This window comes from Fusarium solani (genome assembly GCF_023522795.1).
Source record: "Fusarium solani strain SB1 chromosome Unknown bctg00000004, whole genome shotgun sequence".
Taxonomy (NCBI): Eukaryota; Fungi; Ascomycota; class Sordariomycetes; order Hypocreales; family Nectriaceae; genus Fusarium; species Fusarium solani.
This window is the reverse complement of record NW_027072152.1, coordinates 3853848-3866659: the sequence shown is the minus strand read 5'-3', so window position 1 is coordinate 3866659 and position 12812 is coordinate 3853848. Positions and strand designations below refer to the sequence as shown.

The following is a 12812-nucleotide window of genomic DNA, read 5'->3' as shown; positions in this document are numbered from 1 at the left end:
TTACAAATATCTTAGAGGTCTTTCTACCGTACGACCTCGAGTTCACTTTTGGGGCGGCCCTCCATCTGAACATGGCCACGGCCCTCTTCCCTGGCGTCGCCGATGACCAGGGCTGCCGACAGCTCGGCCACCAGATCCTGGATAACATGATCTCTCGGGGAAACCGAGTCGCGGCGGTTCGAAAGCAGGAGCTGGTCTATCTTGAAGTCCAATGCCAGGAACTCATCGCCCAAGTCCAACAGCAAGGTCTTCAGACACTCTCCCTCGCCGCACCTGATGAGACGGCTTCAGAACTTGCTCGAAAGGCAGACGAGGAGCAGCAGCAGAGGCTGCTCTCTGCAGAGACAGATGCGAGTGCGGCCTTGAGTATGGCCCCAGACTCGATCAATCCCATGCATTGCGTGCATCCTCACTTGACCAGCAACATGGAGTTTCTCGATAATATTGGCATCTCGTCAGAGGATTTCTTGACGATTGTTCAACAAATAGGGGATCCAGATACTATGCCGGAGAACATGTTGACTCTTGAATGAGTGTAAAAAGTATGGAGTTGCGGAGTTGACAGTCTATAAAGGTTAGATAGGTGGTTATCTGGTGCAGTTGCTTTGTACACGATTTATCTTGTAACAATATTATGGATGAAGGTTTAGGTCAAGTAAGACCTGCAATTGTTCCAAATCTTTCTAATTGCTCAACGCTCGCTGATCTGATCCTTTTCATCACCAGGTTCCCTTGCCAGCTTGCTCGCCCTTTGCTGAAGTCACCTCTCCATTGACGGCAGCTTGAAGAGCCGTGTAATCAGTAGCAGCCACTAACATGTCATAGCCTTGGGCAGCAAACTCCCTCGCCTGCTGCGCGTCTTTGCAGTAGATTCCGCACTTCTTGCCGGCCCTCCTCGTTGCTGCTAGGATGCGAGCAAGGGCCTCCTTTAGTTCGGGTCCCATTATACCTTTCTGGATAGGATAGCCGATGTTGTTTCCTGAATGGGTTAAAATACCCGGAAAAGACAGAAATGATAAGGGGCCAAACTAACCGAGATCGAACGGACCAATAAAGAGCGCGTCGATTCCGTCCACAGCCGCAATCTCCTCGACTGACTCAAATGCCTCGCGGGTCTCGATCTGAATGATGGTCACGAGGGCGTCATTGGCTTGGTAAAGATACTCGGTTAGAGTGGGGTTGGGGTTGAATCTCTCGAGCGCGATGAGCGAGCCAAAGCCTCGCCGCCCCAGGGGAGGGAACTTGGCGTCCAGCACCAGCTGCTTGGCCTCTTCCACTGTGCGCACCAGGGGCACGATGATCTGGTCTGGTAAGCACTAGGAAGCCTCCGGTAACAGCGTGGACGACTTACACCATGAGCACCGCTGTCCAAGGCCCCTGGAGGAAGATTTGGAGTCAGTCACGGACGGGCTTCAGCCACAGCATGAGTAAACCCTGCTCGTGCGGGGAGGAAAGGGAAGGCAAGGATATGGAAACTCACGCTTCACCATCCATCCTTGCATGTCTGCCAGCCTCACAAGCGGTGACACTCCCAGCGCGGCAACTGCAGGAACCGCGTCATGCATGGCACCATCTACCGGCGTCATCTCATCAGTTTAATCCCATCAAGTGACCCATCCCTGCCAGAATAGGCGTACCGTCAATGATACCGTGCTCGCAGTCGATCAACACCCAGTCCACGCCGGAACGTGCCAAGAGCCGCGAGACGTTAGCCCCAGGGAGCATCTGCCACGCGCCAAACGTTTGCTTCCCCTCTAAAAAGGAGGACTTGAGCCTGTTGGATGCTTGCATACTGAATCGAGATCTAGGGTGGTGATATGACGTTGAAAGATGAAGTTGTTGTGCAACAGGGGGAGAATCAAGGCAAAGGGGGAGCAGTCTATACGTCCCAGCATATGTTGATCCGTCTTATGGCTACAGTAGCTTATATCTAGATTGACGCTTTTGCTATTGAGCAAAAACATACCAGAACGGGCGGCAGCCGGACGGAGAGGCTTGCCGATCGGATATGAGCCGAACTTTTGAATGTGAGGTAGCCTCACATCCCGTGATCAACGTGGGAAAAGCCGACAACTCAGTCCATCTAGGTGCGGGCCCGGAATCTTAGGAAAGTCTTTCAAGTTCCCGAAGAAGGCCGTTAACAGCTCGTTTCTGGCATTCTTGTCGATTTACAAGGTTGCCCCGCAAAGGCTGGTAATGGATCGCGAAAGCCGATGCAAGTTGTGTGCATGTGCAGGACACTAACAAGGGCCGCGGGACTCCAACTCCATTTGCGAGTTCAGTTTAAACTGAATTATTATTTGCTATTTTCCTTGCCCCCGCTATCATCCCACTCGTTTGCGAAATGCACGTCTGTCAAGATGCGGAGATGCTCTAAATCCAGACTATAATAACATAATGCTCCTGTCCCAGCAACCAGATGCAGTCTTAATCAACAACTTTTGTAAATCGTGAAATCTTCATGAGATAAGAAGTATTATCTCTGTCCCGAGTTTATCCATATCCTCAGCGTTGATCCGGGTTACTTGGTAGCAACCTTGCGCAGGTCAGAGTACGCAGGCTGGGAAAGAGTCGTCTCCCAGGAAACACCAGCTTGTCCAGCCTTGAAAGAGGTCTCAAAGTCTGACGGTTTTGCGTCTAGTGTGGCGGCCGAAGAGAGGACTGGGTTGGTGAATGGAGTAGACAAAACTGGGGGGCTTTTCCGAGACTCCCCTGAAGCTCTCCTCTCCTTCAAAGAGGCAAAAAGGTTCTTGCAGAGGTGAGAAGAGAGGGTGTAAGTGGGTGACATTGTGGCCGTGTCGATGATTTTTGTGGATGGTTGACTTCCAAGTAAAAAGGTTGGTATCTTGATAAAAGACGGAATTATGAAGATCTGTTGTTTCGGGCAAAGACCGAGTGTCGTGGTTGTTGATAAGGAAGGCGATGGCAGAGATTTAGAGATAGCTGGCTGATCAGTGATAATGCCGTGCCTGTCCCTGATTAAAAATAGCGGTTGATCTGTCACATGGTGGCTTGAGGTACGGGATGGACACGCCGCCTTCTAGAACCAATTATCTAACATGATGGTAAAACCCGAGCGCCATGGCACTAGCATGCCATCACGAGGTCAATATCCCCATGCATGGAACGGCTGGACTTGCCAACATGTCGTGGCACCCGGGGACTCGTATGCTCGGCATTATCGGGTCCGCCACATCCACCCCTCGGATTCGGATCCGAAGGGCGTTGTGGTAGAGTTTTGTAGACTCTGATAGGCTTAGCTCACGCCTCGGGAGCTAGACCCGAGAGCACAAAGAGGAAAGGGAGTATACGGTCCTACCGAGAGGAACCGTTTATCTATCAATGTCTTGTGTTCGGATTCCCTAGGCTGCACTGCGGGGGTTTAGATCGATAACCTCGACGTGGGGTAAAGGAGAAGCCCGTATGCGCAAGTTGCGTCGGCTAGCTGTTCACGAGGATAGAGAAAACGTCTCTCCCACCTTAGAACGCCATCACATTAGGTATATAAGAAGTCAGAGTTTAGCCTTGGAATCTAGTTCTCTAAATCACACAGACAAGCCTCTTCATCACAGCTTTAAAGCTTCTTAATATCCTCTCTTCTTTAAGAATCGAGCACCCTGCTCCGTGCTACCTCCTCTTCCTTATCTCACACACCACCAATCACAATGCCTGCTCTCATTAACGTTGCCCCCGAGGTCAAGAAGGCCCCCAAGCCCATTGCCTCCAAGACCAAGCGAGCTACTCGTCCCAGCAACCCAGTCCCCCAATTCCTTATCGACGAGGCCGCCAAGACTGTCCGGGAACCCTTCAATGCTAAGAAGCACCTCAACTACCAGGCGCCCAAGCGCATCTATACAATGGCCGAGATCGGCCTCGAGGGCCAGGGTATTGCTCCCAACGCTGTCTGCGAGCCTTTTCAACTCTTCACCCCCGAGGCCATCGAGCAGATGCGTGCCGAGATATTTAGCGACGAGGTTATGCGTGAGTGCCAGTACACTTCTGGCTTCATTAAGAACATGGTCCGTGGCATGGGTCCCGAGTAAGTCCTGATCTGGATTCTGCATATGCATGCATCCACGTGCTGACCATGTCATAGCCGAGCCCCCTTCACCTACGCCGCCTGGAAGTCCCCCGAAGTCCTTGCCAGGGTCTCCGCTATTGCCGGCACTGAGCTGATCCCTGCTATTGACTTTGACATTGGCAACGTCAACATTTCCATCAACGACGCTGGCGAGAACAGTGTCGAGCACCCCGACGTGAAGGACATGGCTAAGAAGCAGTCTGACACCTCCGCCGTGGCCTGGCACTACGACTCTTACCCCTTCGTTGTTGTCACCATGCTTTCCAACTGCGAAGGCATGGTCGGTGGCGAGACTGCCTTGCGGCTCCCCGACGGCAGCTCCAAGATGGTCCGCGGTCCCGTCCAGGGAACTGCTGTTGTCATGCAGGGCCGTTACATCGAGCATCAAGCCCTTAAGGCCTTTGGCGGCCGTGAGCGCATCGCCATGGTCACTTCCTTCCGCGCCAAGAACCCTCTCACCAAGGATGAGACTGTCCTGACCGGTGTCCGTGGTATCTCTGATCTCTCCGCCCTCTACCACCAGTACACTGAGTACCGACTCGAGATCCTTGAGGAGCGCATCCGTCATTTCCAAAAGCAGGAGCGCAACCGCGAGATCGCCAAACGCCCTTACAACATCCCCGATGCCCGCAGATGGATTCTGGAGCAGAAGGAGTTCCTCGAGGACATGCTCGAGGAGATTTACGAGGTTGAGGAATAAGGGAGGAAAAGAAGTAAAAGTAATTATAGTTACATAATATATTTAAAAAGACTAGGGCTATAGCTAATCTCAGGCGAACCACTCAAGTGTTAAGAGGCGTTCTGGCCACGGCCGTTTTCCGCGGATAAGTTCCGAATAGACACCATTGTTTAAACACGTTACCTATTCAACATCTTGTTTAAATATAAAGAAATGCAATGCAGCGTTCCTGTCTGAAAGTAATTGTACAGTATTTATTCAATCTAACATCTTTGAGAAGCTCCCTAGGGTTGGTCCGATATTGCTATTCTTACTTGAAACTCAACAACAGTCCAACACAATGGCTTTGACAATAACTTGTGCACGGTCACAAAGATTTGCACGATATACGCCAAATGTGAGTAGCCTTTTTGCCTTTTGAATCATTGTTTTCTTTTTTTGCTCCGGAAGTTACCGATTCTATGTGTTGAGCCTCACAACTAATTCCCACTTGGACAAACACATTTTTCAGAAGATCATTCTCCATCACCGTTTATCGCAATGGAATCAACAAAGTCATCCCATCGGCTGCGGAAGCCCTGAGGGATATGAAACCGGACACAACTCTTCTCTGCGGCGGTTTTGGCCTGTGCGGTGTTCCAGATTCACTTATCAATGAAGTTCTCAATAAGCCTGATGTCAACGGTTTAACGGCTGTTTCTAACAACGCTGGAACTGATGACTTTGGTCTTGGGAAGCTTTTGAAGAGTAGGCAAGTGCGCAAGATGATTGCTTCTTACATCGGAGAAAACAAGACATTCGAGAAGATGTATCTTGCGGGGGATATCGAACTGGAACTTACGCCCCAGGGAACCCTCGCAGAACGTTGTGCCGCTGGAGGAAAGGGAATTCCGGCGTTCTATACGCCTGCTGGCGCTGGAACTGTTGTTCAAAACGGGGACCTCCCCTCCCGGAACAAGGCATTAGGGTCCTCAGGCAACGCCCAGTTCCCTGACCCTAAAGATGTCATGGTGTTCAATGGCAAGCCCTATCTTCTTGAACGGAGTATCGAGGGAGATTATGCCTTTGTGAAAGCTTTCAAGGCAGATAAGCTAGGAAATTGTCAGTTCCGCCTTGCAGCCCAGAACTTCAACGGCCCAATGGGCCGTAACGCCAAAATGACTATTGTCGAAGCCGAGCACATCGTTGAGCCAGGAGAGATTCCCTTAGAGTCAATTCATTTACCAGGCATCTACGTCAAGAAAGTCATTCAGAGCACGGCAGAGAAATCGATTGAGAAGTTCACGTGGGCAGAGCAAGATACCAAGGCCCTCGGACAGGGCGACGTGGCCACAAAACGAGAACGAATTGTTCGCCGAGCTGCCAAAGAGTTCAAGGATGGCATGTACGCCAATCTTGGAATCGGCATGCCTATGCTAGCAGCCTCATTCGTCGGCCCCGAAGTCGATGTTCAACTCCAATCTGAGAATGGCATCCTTGGTCTTGGGCCATACCCTTCCAAGGACAAGAACGAGGCTGATGCTGATCTCATCAACGCGGGCAAGGAGACGGTCACGTTGAAGCCGGGAGCGTCCGTCTTTAGCAGCGACGAAAGTTTCGGCATGATCAGGAGTGGTCGTATCGACCTTACCATCTTGGGTGCCATGCAAGTCAGTGCCACAGGTGACTTGGCCAACTGGATGCTGCCCGGCAAGGTCAAGGGTTTTGGCGGTGCGATGGACCTTGTCAGTAACCCGAGCAAGACAAAGGTCATTGTCACCATGGAGCATACCGACAAGAAGGGAAATCCCAAGATCTTGAACCAATGTTCTTTTCCTCTCACAGGCCGGGCGTGTGTGTCGCGCATCATCACTGAGTTGGTAAGTGGTGGAGATGAACCTCAACTCTTGAGTATCAAGCTAATTCTCAGTAGGCGGTTTTCGACGTAGACTTTGCATCGGGATTGACACTTGTTGAAATTGCCGATGATGTTACTATTGATGAGGTCAGGGCAAAGACTGAAGCTCCTTTTACGGTTGCTGATCCAGTCCTGCCCATGTCAGGGGTGTAAGAAGGAAATTTCTATGGAGAGGGTTTAGTGCAAAGTTCTTTCCGAGTCTGATAAACAATGCGTTCTTGTTGGCCAAGTGTACTATCGCAACCTCATAACCATGTTTTTCAATATGAACATCATGTCCGGTTTCTCCTTCATAACGCACTGCAATTCACTGTCACATCGTCATTCGCGGTTGATGAAACGTAGCATTTCAAAGAATACCACGATTATGATGTGGCTTCATTTGCTCTGCACGGTCAAGTGATGCTTTCAACTAGCTGACTCTGGTGGTCACCGATCGGTCATACTCCTCGGATGCTCCCTGCGGCCAATTGTTGGACTTAACTGCATTAAGATCGTGATCAAACCAAGATTCAATGCAACCGAGCCCAAAGAGAATGCATAGTTAGTTCTATCTGGGGCAGTTCCTAGCCGGTCAAGTCAATAGACTTACGATTAAAGTCATAATACAAATTTCAAAACTGATGAATGGTTCCTGAAGTGTCCGGTGTAGCACCTAATCATGTGCTGTTTGGATTGTCCCATAGAACTATCTACCAAATGTCCAAAAGAGAAAAAGGGTATTTGCCAGGTTACGGTAACCATGTATTGATTTACAGAACATATCGGAAGTCCTTGTTCTCAAATTCAGTCTGATCCCTCATTCCAGCTTCGTTACTCCTCTCCTTGTTAGGAGGTCCATATGTCTTGTTTCGGTGCCTGTTGATAAGGAACATGTATACTGGAAATTCAGGTATTAGTCCTATGTTGACTTCCTGAAAAAGAGATGAAACTTACCTAGGAGACCAAGATGGCAGCAGAACTTGATGGCGTAGCCAACCAGAAGTCCAATTGTGGCACCGGTGAAATGGGGGGCCTGGGATTTCTTCACGACGAAAGGACCGGCAAAGTTGCCCCAGCAATAGGCCGTGCTGATATGCTGCGTTAGTGGAGTTTGGTCAGGCCTATTATGGGGTACCTACAAGACCAAGGCGCTGGCGAGAGAGCGGTGGGTATATCCAGCCATGTTGGAGGAGATGGTAGTCAGGGACACGGTGAAGCCGACCGACTGCGTGTTGACCAGCCAGAAACAGACAAGCCGGCCCCAGGTATTTTCTCGAGGAAGATAGGCCATGCACGCCGCAGAAACGGTGCAGATCATGTTAGCAGCCGTGGCAGTGAGCAGACGCGCTTTTCGTCCTGTTAGAAGGTGGACCACAACAGGGCACTGAGGGGGCTGAACTGACAGTTTGGGACATTGAGAATGATGCTTCCACCGATGAAGAGACCAATGATCTGGATAGCATCTCCGACTGACTTCAACTGTGTAGTTTTGGTAGTGCTGAAGCCCATGTCTCGGATGATGATGGTCGAGAAGGAGTTGACAACACCGTTGGGAATGGCACTGCAAGATGAACAAGGTTAGTTGACAGACCATAAGTGCCAGTATAAGCGTCTTGACCTACGCAGCAAAGACCGAGACAAAGATGAGCAGGGTCTTGGGGTCAGTGAAGCCAAGGACAACCTGGCTGTTGTCGAAAGCCTTGTTCTTGATACCTGTTTCGTTGGCTGCGACTCTCTTGACTGCAATCAAGCGCTCGCGATGGTTGAGGAACCTGGCGTTTGAGGGAGAATCGGGGAGCAGGAACCAGATGACAAAAGCCCAGAGACATGTAGCCCCGCCGAGCTGGAAAGTGTCAGTCTTGATGTACTGGTGCTTCTTGTTTACGTGAGACCTACAATGAAGAAGATGAGCTCCCAACGCTCAGGCTTGAGGTTAACAGGTAGCTTGGAAACGCCCATAGAAATGTATGAGCCAACCTGGTGAACAAATGTCAGTGTCACCGCTCTGACGACGCCAAGGCTGTATGCAGCTTACGATACCACCCCAACCCAGCGATGAATACCAGATACATTGGCGAAGTGGGATCTCTCGTCTGGTGTACCAAAAGCCAGTCATCAGTGTCAAACCGGGTGTGACAGCAGCTTCAAAGATACCCATGATGAAGCGCACACCCAGCGCGCTAGAGTAGTCTCGGCTCTGAGTCATGAGGATGACCATGAGACCCCAGAAGAAGACACTAATGGCCATAACTTTCTGCGCGGGAAAGCGACCAATCAGCCATCCACAGGGGTACTGTCCGAAGAAGTAACCGGCATAGACCACTGTAGCATTCGCATCAGCAAGATGCTATCGACAAAAGGCACGAATGGGCGTGTTCGAGGAGGAGACTGACTTGCAGAGAGGTAATTGAACTGGTTTCCCTTGAGCCCCAGGGCCTCCTGGTATCCAAAGAGGTTGGCGTAGTTGAGAGAGGTCTTGTCCATGAACTGAAGCGCTTGGGTGACGAGAAACATGGGAAGGATGACGAGATCGAGTTTCCATCGCAGTTTCTTGGCCTATAATTGTGTTAGCCAGAGCGATTGAGGTGCCAGGGGAGGAATGGACAACGCACCTCGACATCTGAAAACTCAAGATCACGAGCCTCAAGGTACTCATTATAACCGACGGCATTCTCCCTATCATTCTTGTCCAGGTCCCTTTGACCGCCCTTGAGCTCCGAGTCCTCAATGGCATGGACGCTGGGAGGAGACTCGGGGATGGGCTTAGGAACGTCCGTCATTGTTGCCGATGGTCTTGCTGTACTCGAAGTAGAAGAGAGATTGGGTTAACACTTCTGAGAACGGGCTGCTCAAGTGAGAGTCGGGGTACTATTTAACAAGTGCATGGCCGCACGGTAAAAGCACTTTCAAATCCTGGGGTAGCTAGCATCTCCTCCGCCTTTACCCCATGGGGCTGGCGTGTCTCCGCACCACCATTGACCAATCAAGAGGTAATCAAACGACTCATGAATCGCTGGAGCATCCCCACGGCGAGTTTCCGCGGCTGCAAACCGAGAAGTGAATGTTGTGAGTCTTGTCTGTGGGCGACAGCCGCCTCTAATCCAACACCGAGGGTTATTTAGTTGATAACAGGTAACTCGTACGATTTTGAACACAAACCCGAACAAAACCCAACTTGGCTAAGAATAACTATTAGTTACGTCTTTGACCGTTGACCCCTCGTCGTACCTAGTTCTAATTCATTTCATCACATCATGGGCCAATCAGGTTCGCAACAGTCTAGCACCGAGACCTACCTGGCCAAGCCCAGCGGGAGCTGCTGTCTCAAAGGGACCATTCATGAGGGCGAGTCCAGAGGCACTTGGCAGACCATCGCAGATGTCGAAACCTACGTTTCGAGACCGAAACCGGACAAGGTCAATGGACACATACTCCTCTACTTTCCGGACGTATGGGGCATGTTCCCCAATGGCCTGTTGGTCATGGATGCCTTTGCCGATGCAGGCTACTTGGTCCTAGGCCTCGACTACTTCCGTGGGGCTAGTTCACACCTTGTGCACAGTTTAAAATGTTCAAGTGACTAACGCTACGCTACAGGACCCCGTTTGGAAGCATCGCAAAGACCGCCATACACACAATCCGGACTTTGACTACGAGGCCTGGAAGCGCAAGCACACAGCCTTTGCTGATGCCGCGGTTCCGAAATGGGTCGACGCCGTTAAGAAGAGCTACGGCGCGAGCACGACCAAGTTTGCCTGTGTTGGCTACTGCTTCGGGGCGCCTTATGTGTGCAACGAACTGAAGGGCGATACAGTGACGGTCGGGGCTTTTGCTCACCCGGCGTTCCTCAAGGAACATCATTTCCATGATCTAAAAAGTAAGTGGCTACACCTTCAGGATCACAGGGGCGACAGGGTTCACTGACTATGCACAGAGCCTCTGTTTCTCTCCTGCTCAGAGGTCGACCACACGTTTGACGTCGCCTCGCGACGTCGAGCACTGGACATCCTACAGTCTAACAAGAAGGTCTTTCACTACCAGGTATTTTCCGGTGTCGAGCATGGATTTGCTCTAAGAGGTGATCCAAAGGATCTTTACCAACGTGAGTCTTGTTACCCCTAGAGTGTGTTGTGCTGAGTTGCGCTAATAAGCCATAGGGTGGGTGAAGGAGCAGAGCCTTGCGGGCATTGTGGCGTGGTTTGATTACTGGTTATCCCAATAGATGTCACTAGACAAATAGACAAATACTAGACTTTAAAATAGATTTGTACGTAGCGAACCGTGCTCCCAACTAAAGTGCCACATTGTTAGGTATTCATCTTATCTGTGTCAATGTCTTACGTAGATATGCGTGTATATCAATGGTGGCGTCTAGGGCCCATGCGCTATCTGAGTATTTATTCACAATGCATTCAATCTATCCTCTGACAGACCTGCAACTATGTAGACCGATAATCAATCCTGCCAGTCCCTAATGAACAGATGTTGCCCTTATTCAAGATCGATATAAACATTCAAGTTCACCACATTACAGACGGTATCAAGGTAAAAGGCTACATGAGCCATAAAAACATGGACGTTAAAAAGGATAAAGCATTTCAAAGCCTGCGTGGGCGTGCTAAGAAGGGGCATCGCCATTGCGATGCAGCGATAGTAACACCATGCAACAAATCTAACTAGAGCTTAGTAATCTTAGCATGAGATTCTGGGGGAAGCTGAATGGAGACGTTTAATTTTCTCCCACATTGCGAGTTTCGCAACCCTTCCTTTTCCTGACTCGACACTCAAAGGAGCAGGGTTGTTCGGCCATTGTCCGCGCCGAGTCCCCGGAGTCTTGACCAGCAGAGTCTGGCAATTCGCCGCGGTGATGGACGATGTGGGATCATCGGCCTAGTGATAAAATTATTTATTCAGTGATAATTGATCACCAAGCATTTATCAACCAATCTTGGCAATTACCAGCGTTAGAAACTCGAGTAAACCTCTCAAGACAAACTTCCTCTGCACCCACATCATAATGACTCCCCCTCGAGCCTTCGACTTCACTGGAGATGTGGCCATCGTTACTGGTGCAGGTTCCCGCATGGATGGTCAGTCTACCGACGTTACGGCGCCTACACCATCTTTTCTCTCGTTCCTAGTAGACTAACCCCCTGGTAAAGGCGAGATTGGCAACGGCCGTGCGGCTGCCATCCTCCTTGCACGTCACGGTGCCAAGGTCGTCCTCGTAGACTACAACGTGGACTGGGCCAAGGAGACAAAACGAATGATTGATGAGGAGGGCGGTATCTCCGAGGTTGTCCAAGCCGATGTGACGAAAGAAGAATCATGCAAGAATGCTATTGACAAGACTGTCGAACTGTGGGGGGCTGTTCACATTCTTGTCAACATTGGTACGTCAGATGACATCCATGATTACAGCCATGAACACCTCCTGACACTGACAATACAAACAGTCGGCGTAGGCGGCGCAATGGGTGACGCCACAACAATCAACCTGGATGCTTGGGACAGGGACTTTCGAATCAACGTCACTAGCATGGTCATGATGAGCCGATATGCCATTCCCGAGATGAGAAAGCAGGGTCGAGGATCCATCGTCAACATGTCATCTGTGAGCGGATGTAAGCATCTTTCCACCATACACAACAAGCTAGCCCGGCTAAAACATACTTAGTGCTCGGTGGAAACCCCAGCTTGCTCTACCCAACAACAAAGGGTGCCATCATCCAGATGACACGTGCCATGGCTGCCCATCATGGCCGTGAGAACATTCGCGTCAACTGTGTTGCGCCCGGAATGGTGTACACCCCCATGACAAGAGGACGTGGAATGACAGATGAGATGAGACAGGCTAGAATTAACCAGAATCTGATGAAGAAGGAGGGTACTGGTTGGGATGTTGGCTACGGTAAGCAAGCTCAAGATATGCATGTCTCAGATACACAAAGCTGACATTGGGATGATAGCCATTTTGTTCCTGGCCAGTAAGGAGGCTGGTTGGATCACGGGTCTCATCATGCCTGTCGATGGAGGAGTAGGTCCCCCTGAGCTGCCAAATCTTTATCTGTGAACCACTAACAACCTCTCACAGACCACGGCTGGCAAGGCCGATAGACCAGCTCTCAAGGCTGACACATTAGCCGAAGCAAACACAGGTATTCAGAACTGAT

At 50.5% G+C, this 12812-nt stretch overlaps 7 protein-coding genes across 7 annotated transcripts; 4 read left to right on the top strand and 3 right to left on the bottom strand.

The window, feature by feature from the left end:
* Positions 1-719: 719 nt before the first annotated feature.
* On the bottom strand, positions 720-1791 carry MRS44_008337 (uncharacterized protein; the record flags this gene model as incomplete). The annotated part of the gene is made up of 5 exons (XM_046283499.2): positions 720-979; positions 1034-1301; positions 1352-1377; positions 1481-1573; positions 1638-1791. The coding sequence occupies 5 exons, from the start codon at positions 1789-1791 to the stop codon at positions 720-722; spliced, it is 801 nt and encodes a 266-aa protein (XP_046133636.1).
* Positions 1792-2521: 730 nt separating this feature from the next.
* Positions 2522-2788, bottom strand: MRS44_008336 (uncharacterized protein; the record flags this gene model as incomplete). Its single annotated transcript, XM_065620873.1, has 1 exon — positions 2522-2788. The coding sequence occupies one exon, from the start codon at positions 2786-2788 to the stop codon at positions 2522-2524; it is 267 nt and encodes an 88-aa protein (XP_065476945.1).
* Positions 2789-3665: 877 nt separating this feature from the next.
* Positions 3666-4781, top strand: MRS44_008335 (uncharacterized protein; the record flags this gene model as incomplete). The annotated part of the gene is made up of 2 exons (XM_046280023.2): positions 3666-4039; positions 4097-4781. 2 exons carry the CDS (start codon positions 3666-3668, stop codon positions 4779-4781), a joined length of 1059 nt encoding a protein of 352 aa, XP_046133637.2.
* Positions 4782-5347: 566 nt separating this feature from the next.
* On the top strand, positions 5348-6810 carry MRS44_008334 (uncharacterized protein; the record flags this gene model as incomplete). The annotated part of the gene is made up of 2 exons (XM_046278465.2): positions 5348-6619; positions 6673-6810. 2 exons carry the CDS (start codon positions 5348-5350, stop codon positions 6808-6810), a joined length of 1410 nt encoding a protein of 469 aa, XP_046133638.2.
* A 599-nt stretch (positions 6811-7409) lies between these two features.
* On the bottom strand, positions 7410-9419 carry MRS44_008333 (uncharacterized protein; the record flags this gene model as incomplete). Its single annotated transcript, XM_046272692.1, has 9 exons — positions 7410-7537; positions 7594-7727; positions 7779-7986; positions 8043-8200; positions 8262-8482; positions 8536-8616; positions 8675-8961; positions 9033-9195; positions 9252-9419. 9 exons carry the CDS (start codon positions 9417-9419, stop codon positions 7410-7412), a joined length of 1548 nt encoding a protein of 515 aa, XP_046133639.1.
* Positions 9420-9893: 474 nt separating this feature from the next.
* Positions 9894-10861, top strand: MRS44_008332 (uncharacterized protein; the record flags this gene model as incomplete). The annotated part of the gene is made up of 4 exons (XM_065620872.1): positions 9894-10173; positions 10217-10516; positions 10574-10741; positions 10797-10861. 4 exons carry the CDS (start codon positions 9894-9896, stop codon positions 10859-10861), a joined length of 813 nt encoding a protein of 270 aa, XP_065476944.1.
* A 795-nt stretch (positions 10862-11656) lies between these two features.
* MRS44_008331 (uncharacterized protein) lies at positions 11657-12811 on the top strand (the record flags this gene model as incomplete). The annotated part of the gene is made up of 6 exons (XM_046272693.2): positions 11657-11729; positions 11802-12032; positions 12096-12263; positions 12317-12550; positions 12609-12676; positions 12734-12811. 6 exons carry the CDS (start codon positions 11657-11659, stop codon positions 12809-12811), a joined length of 852 nt encoding a protein of 283 aa, XP_046133640.2.
* Position 12812: the final 1 nt, after the last annotated feature.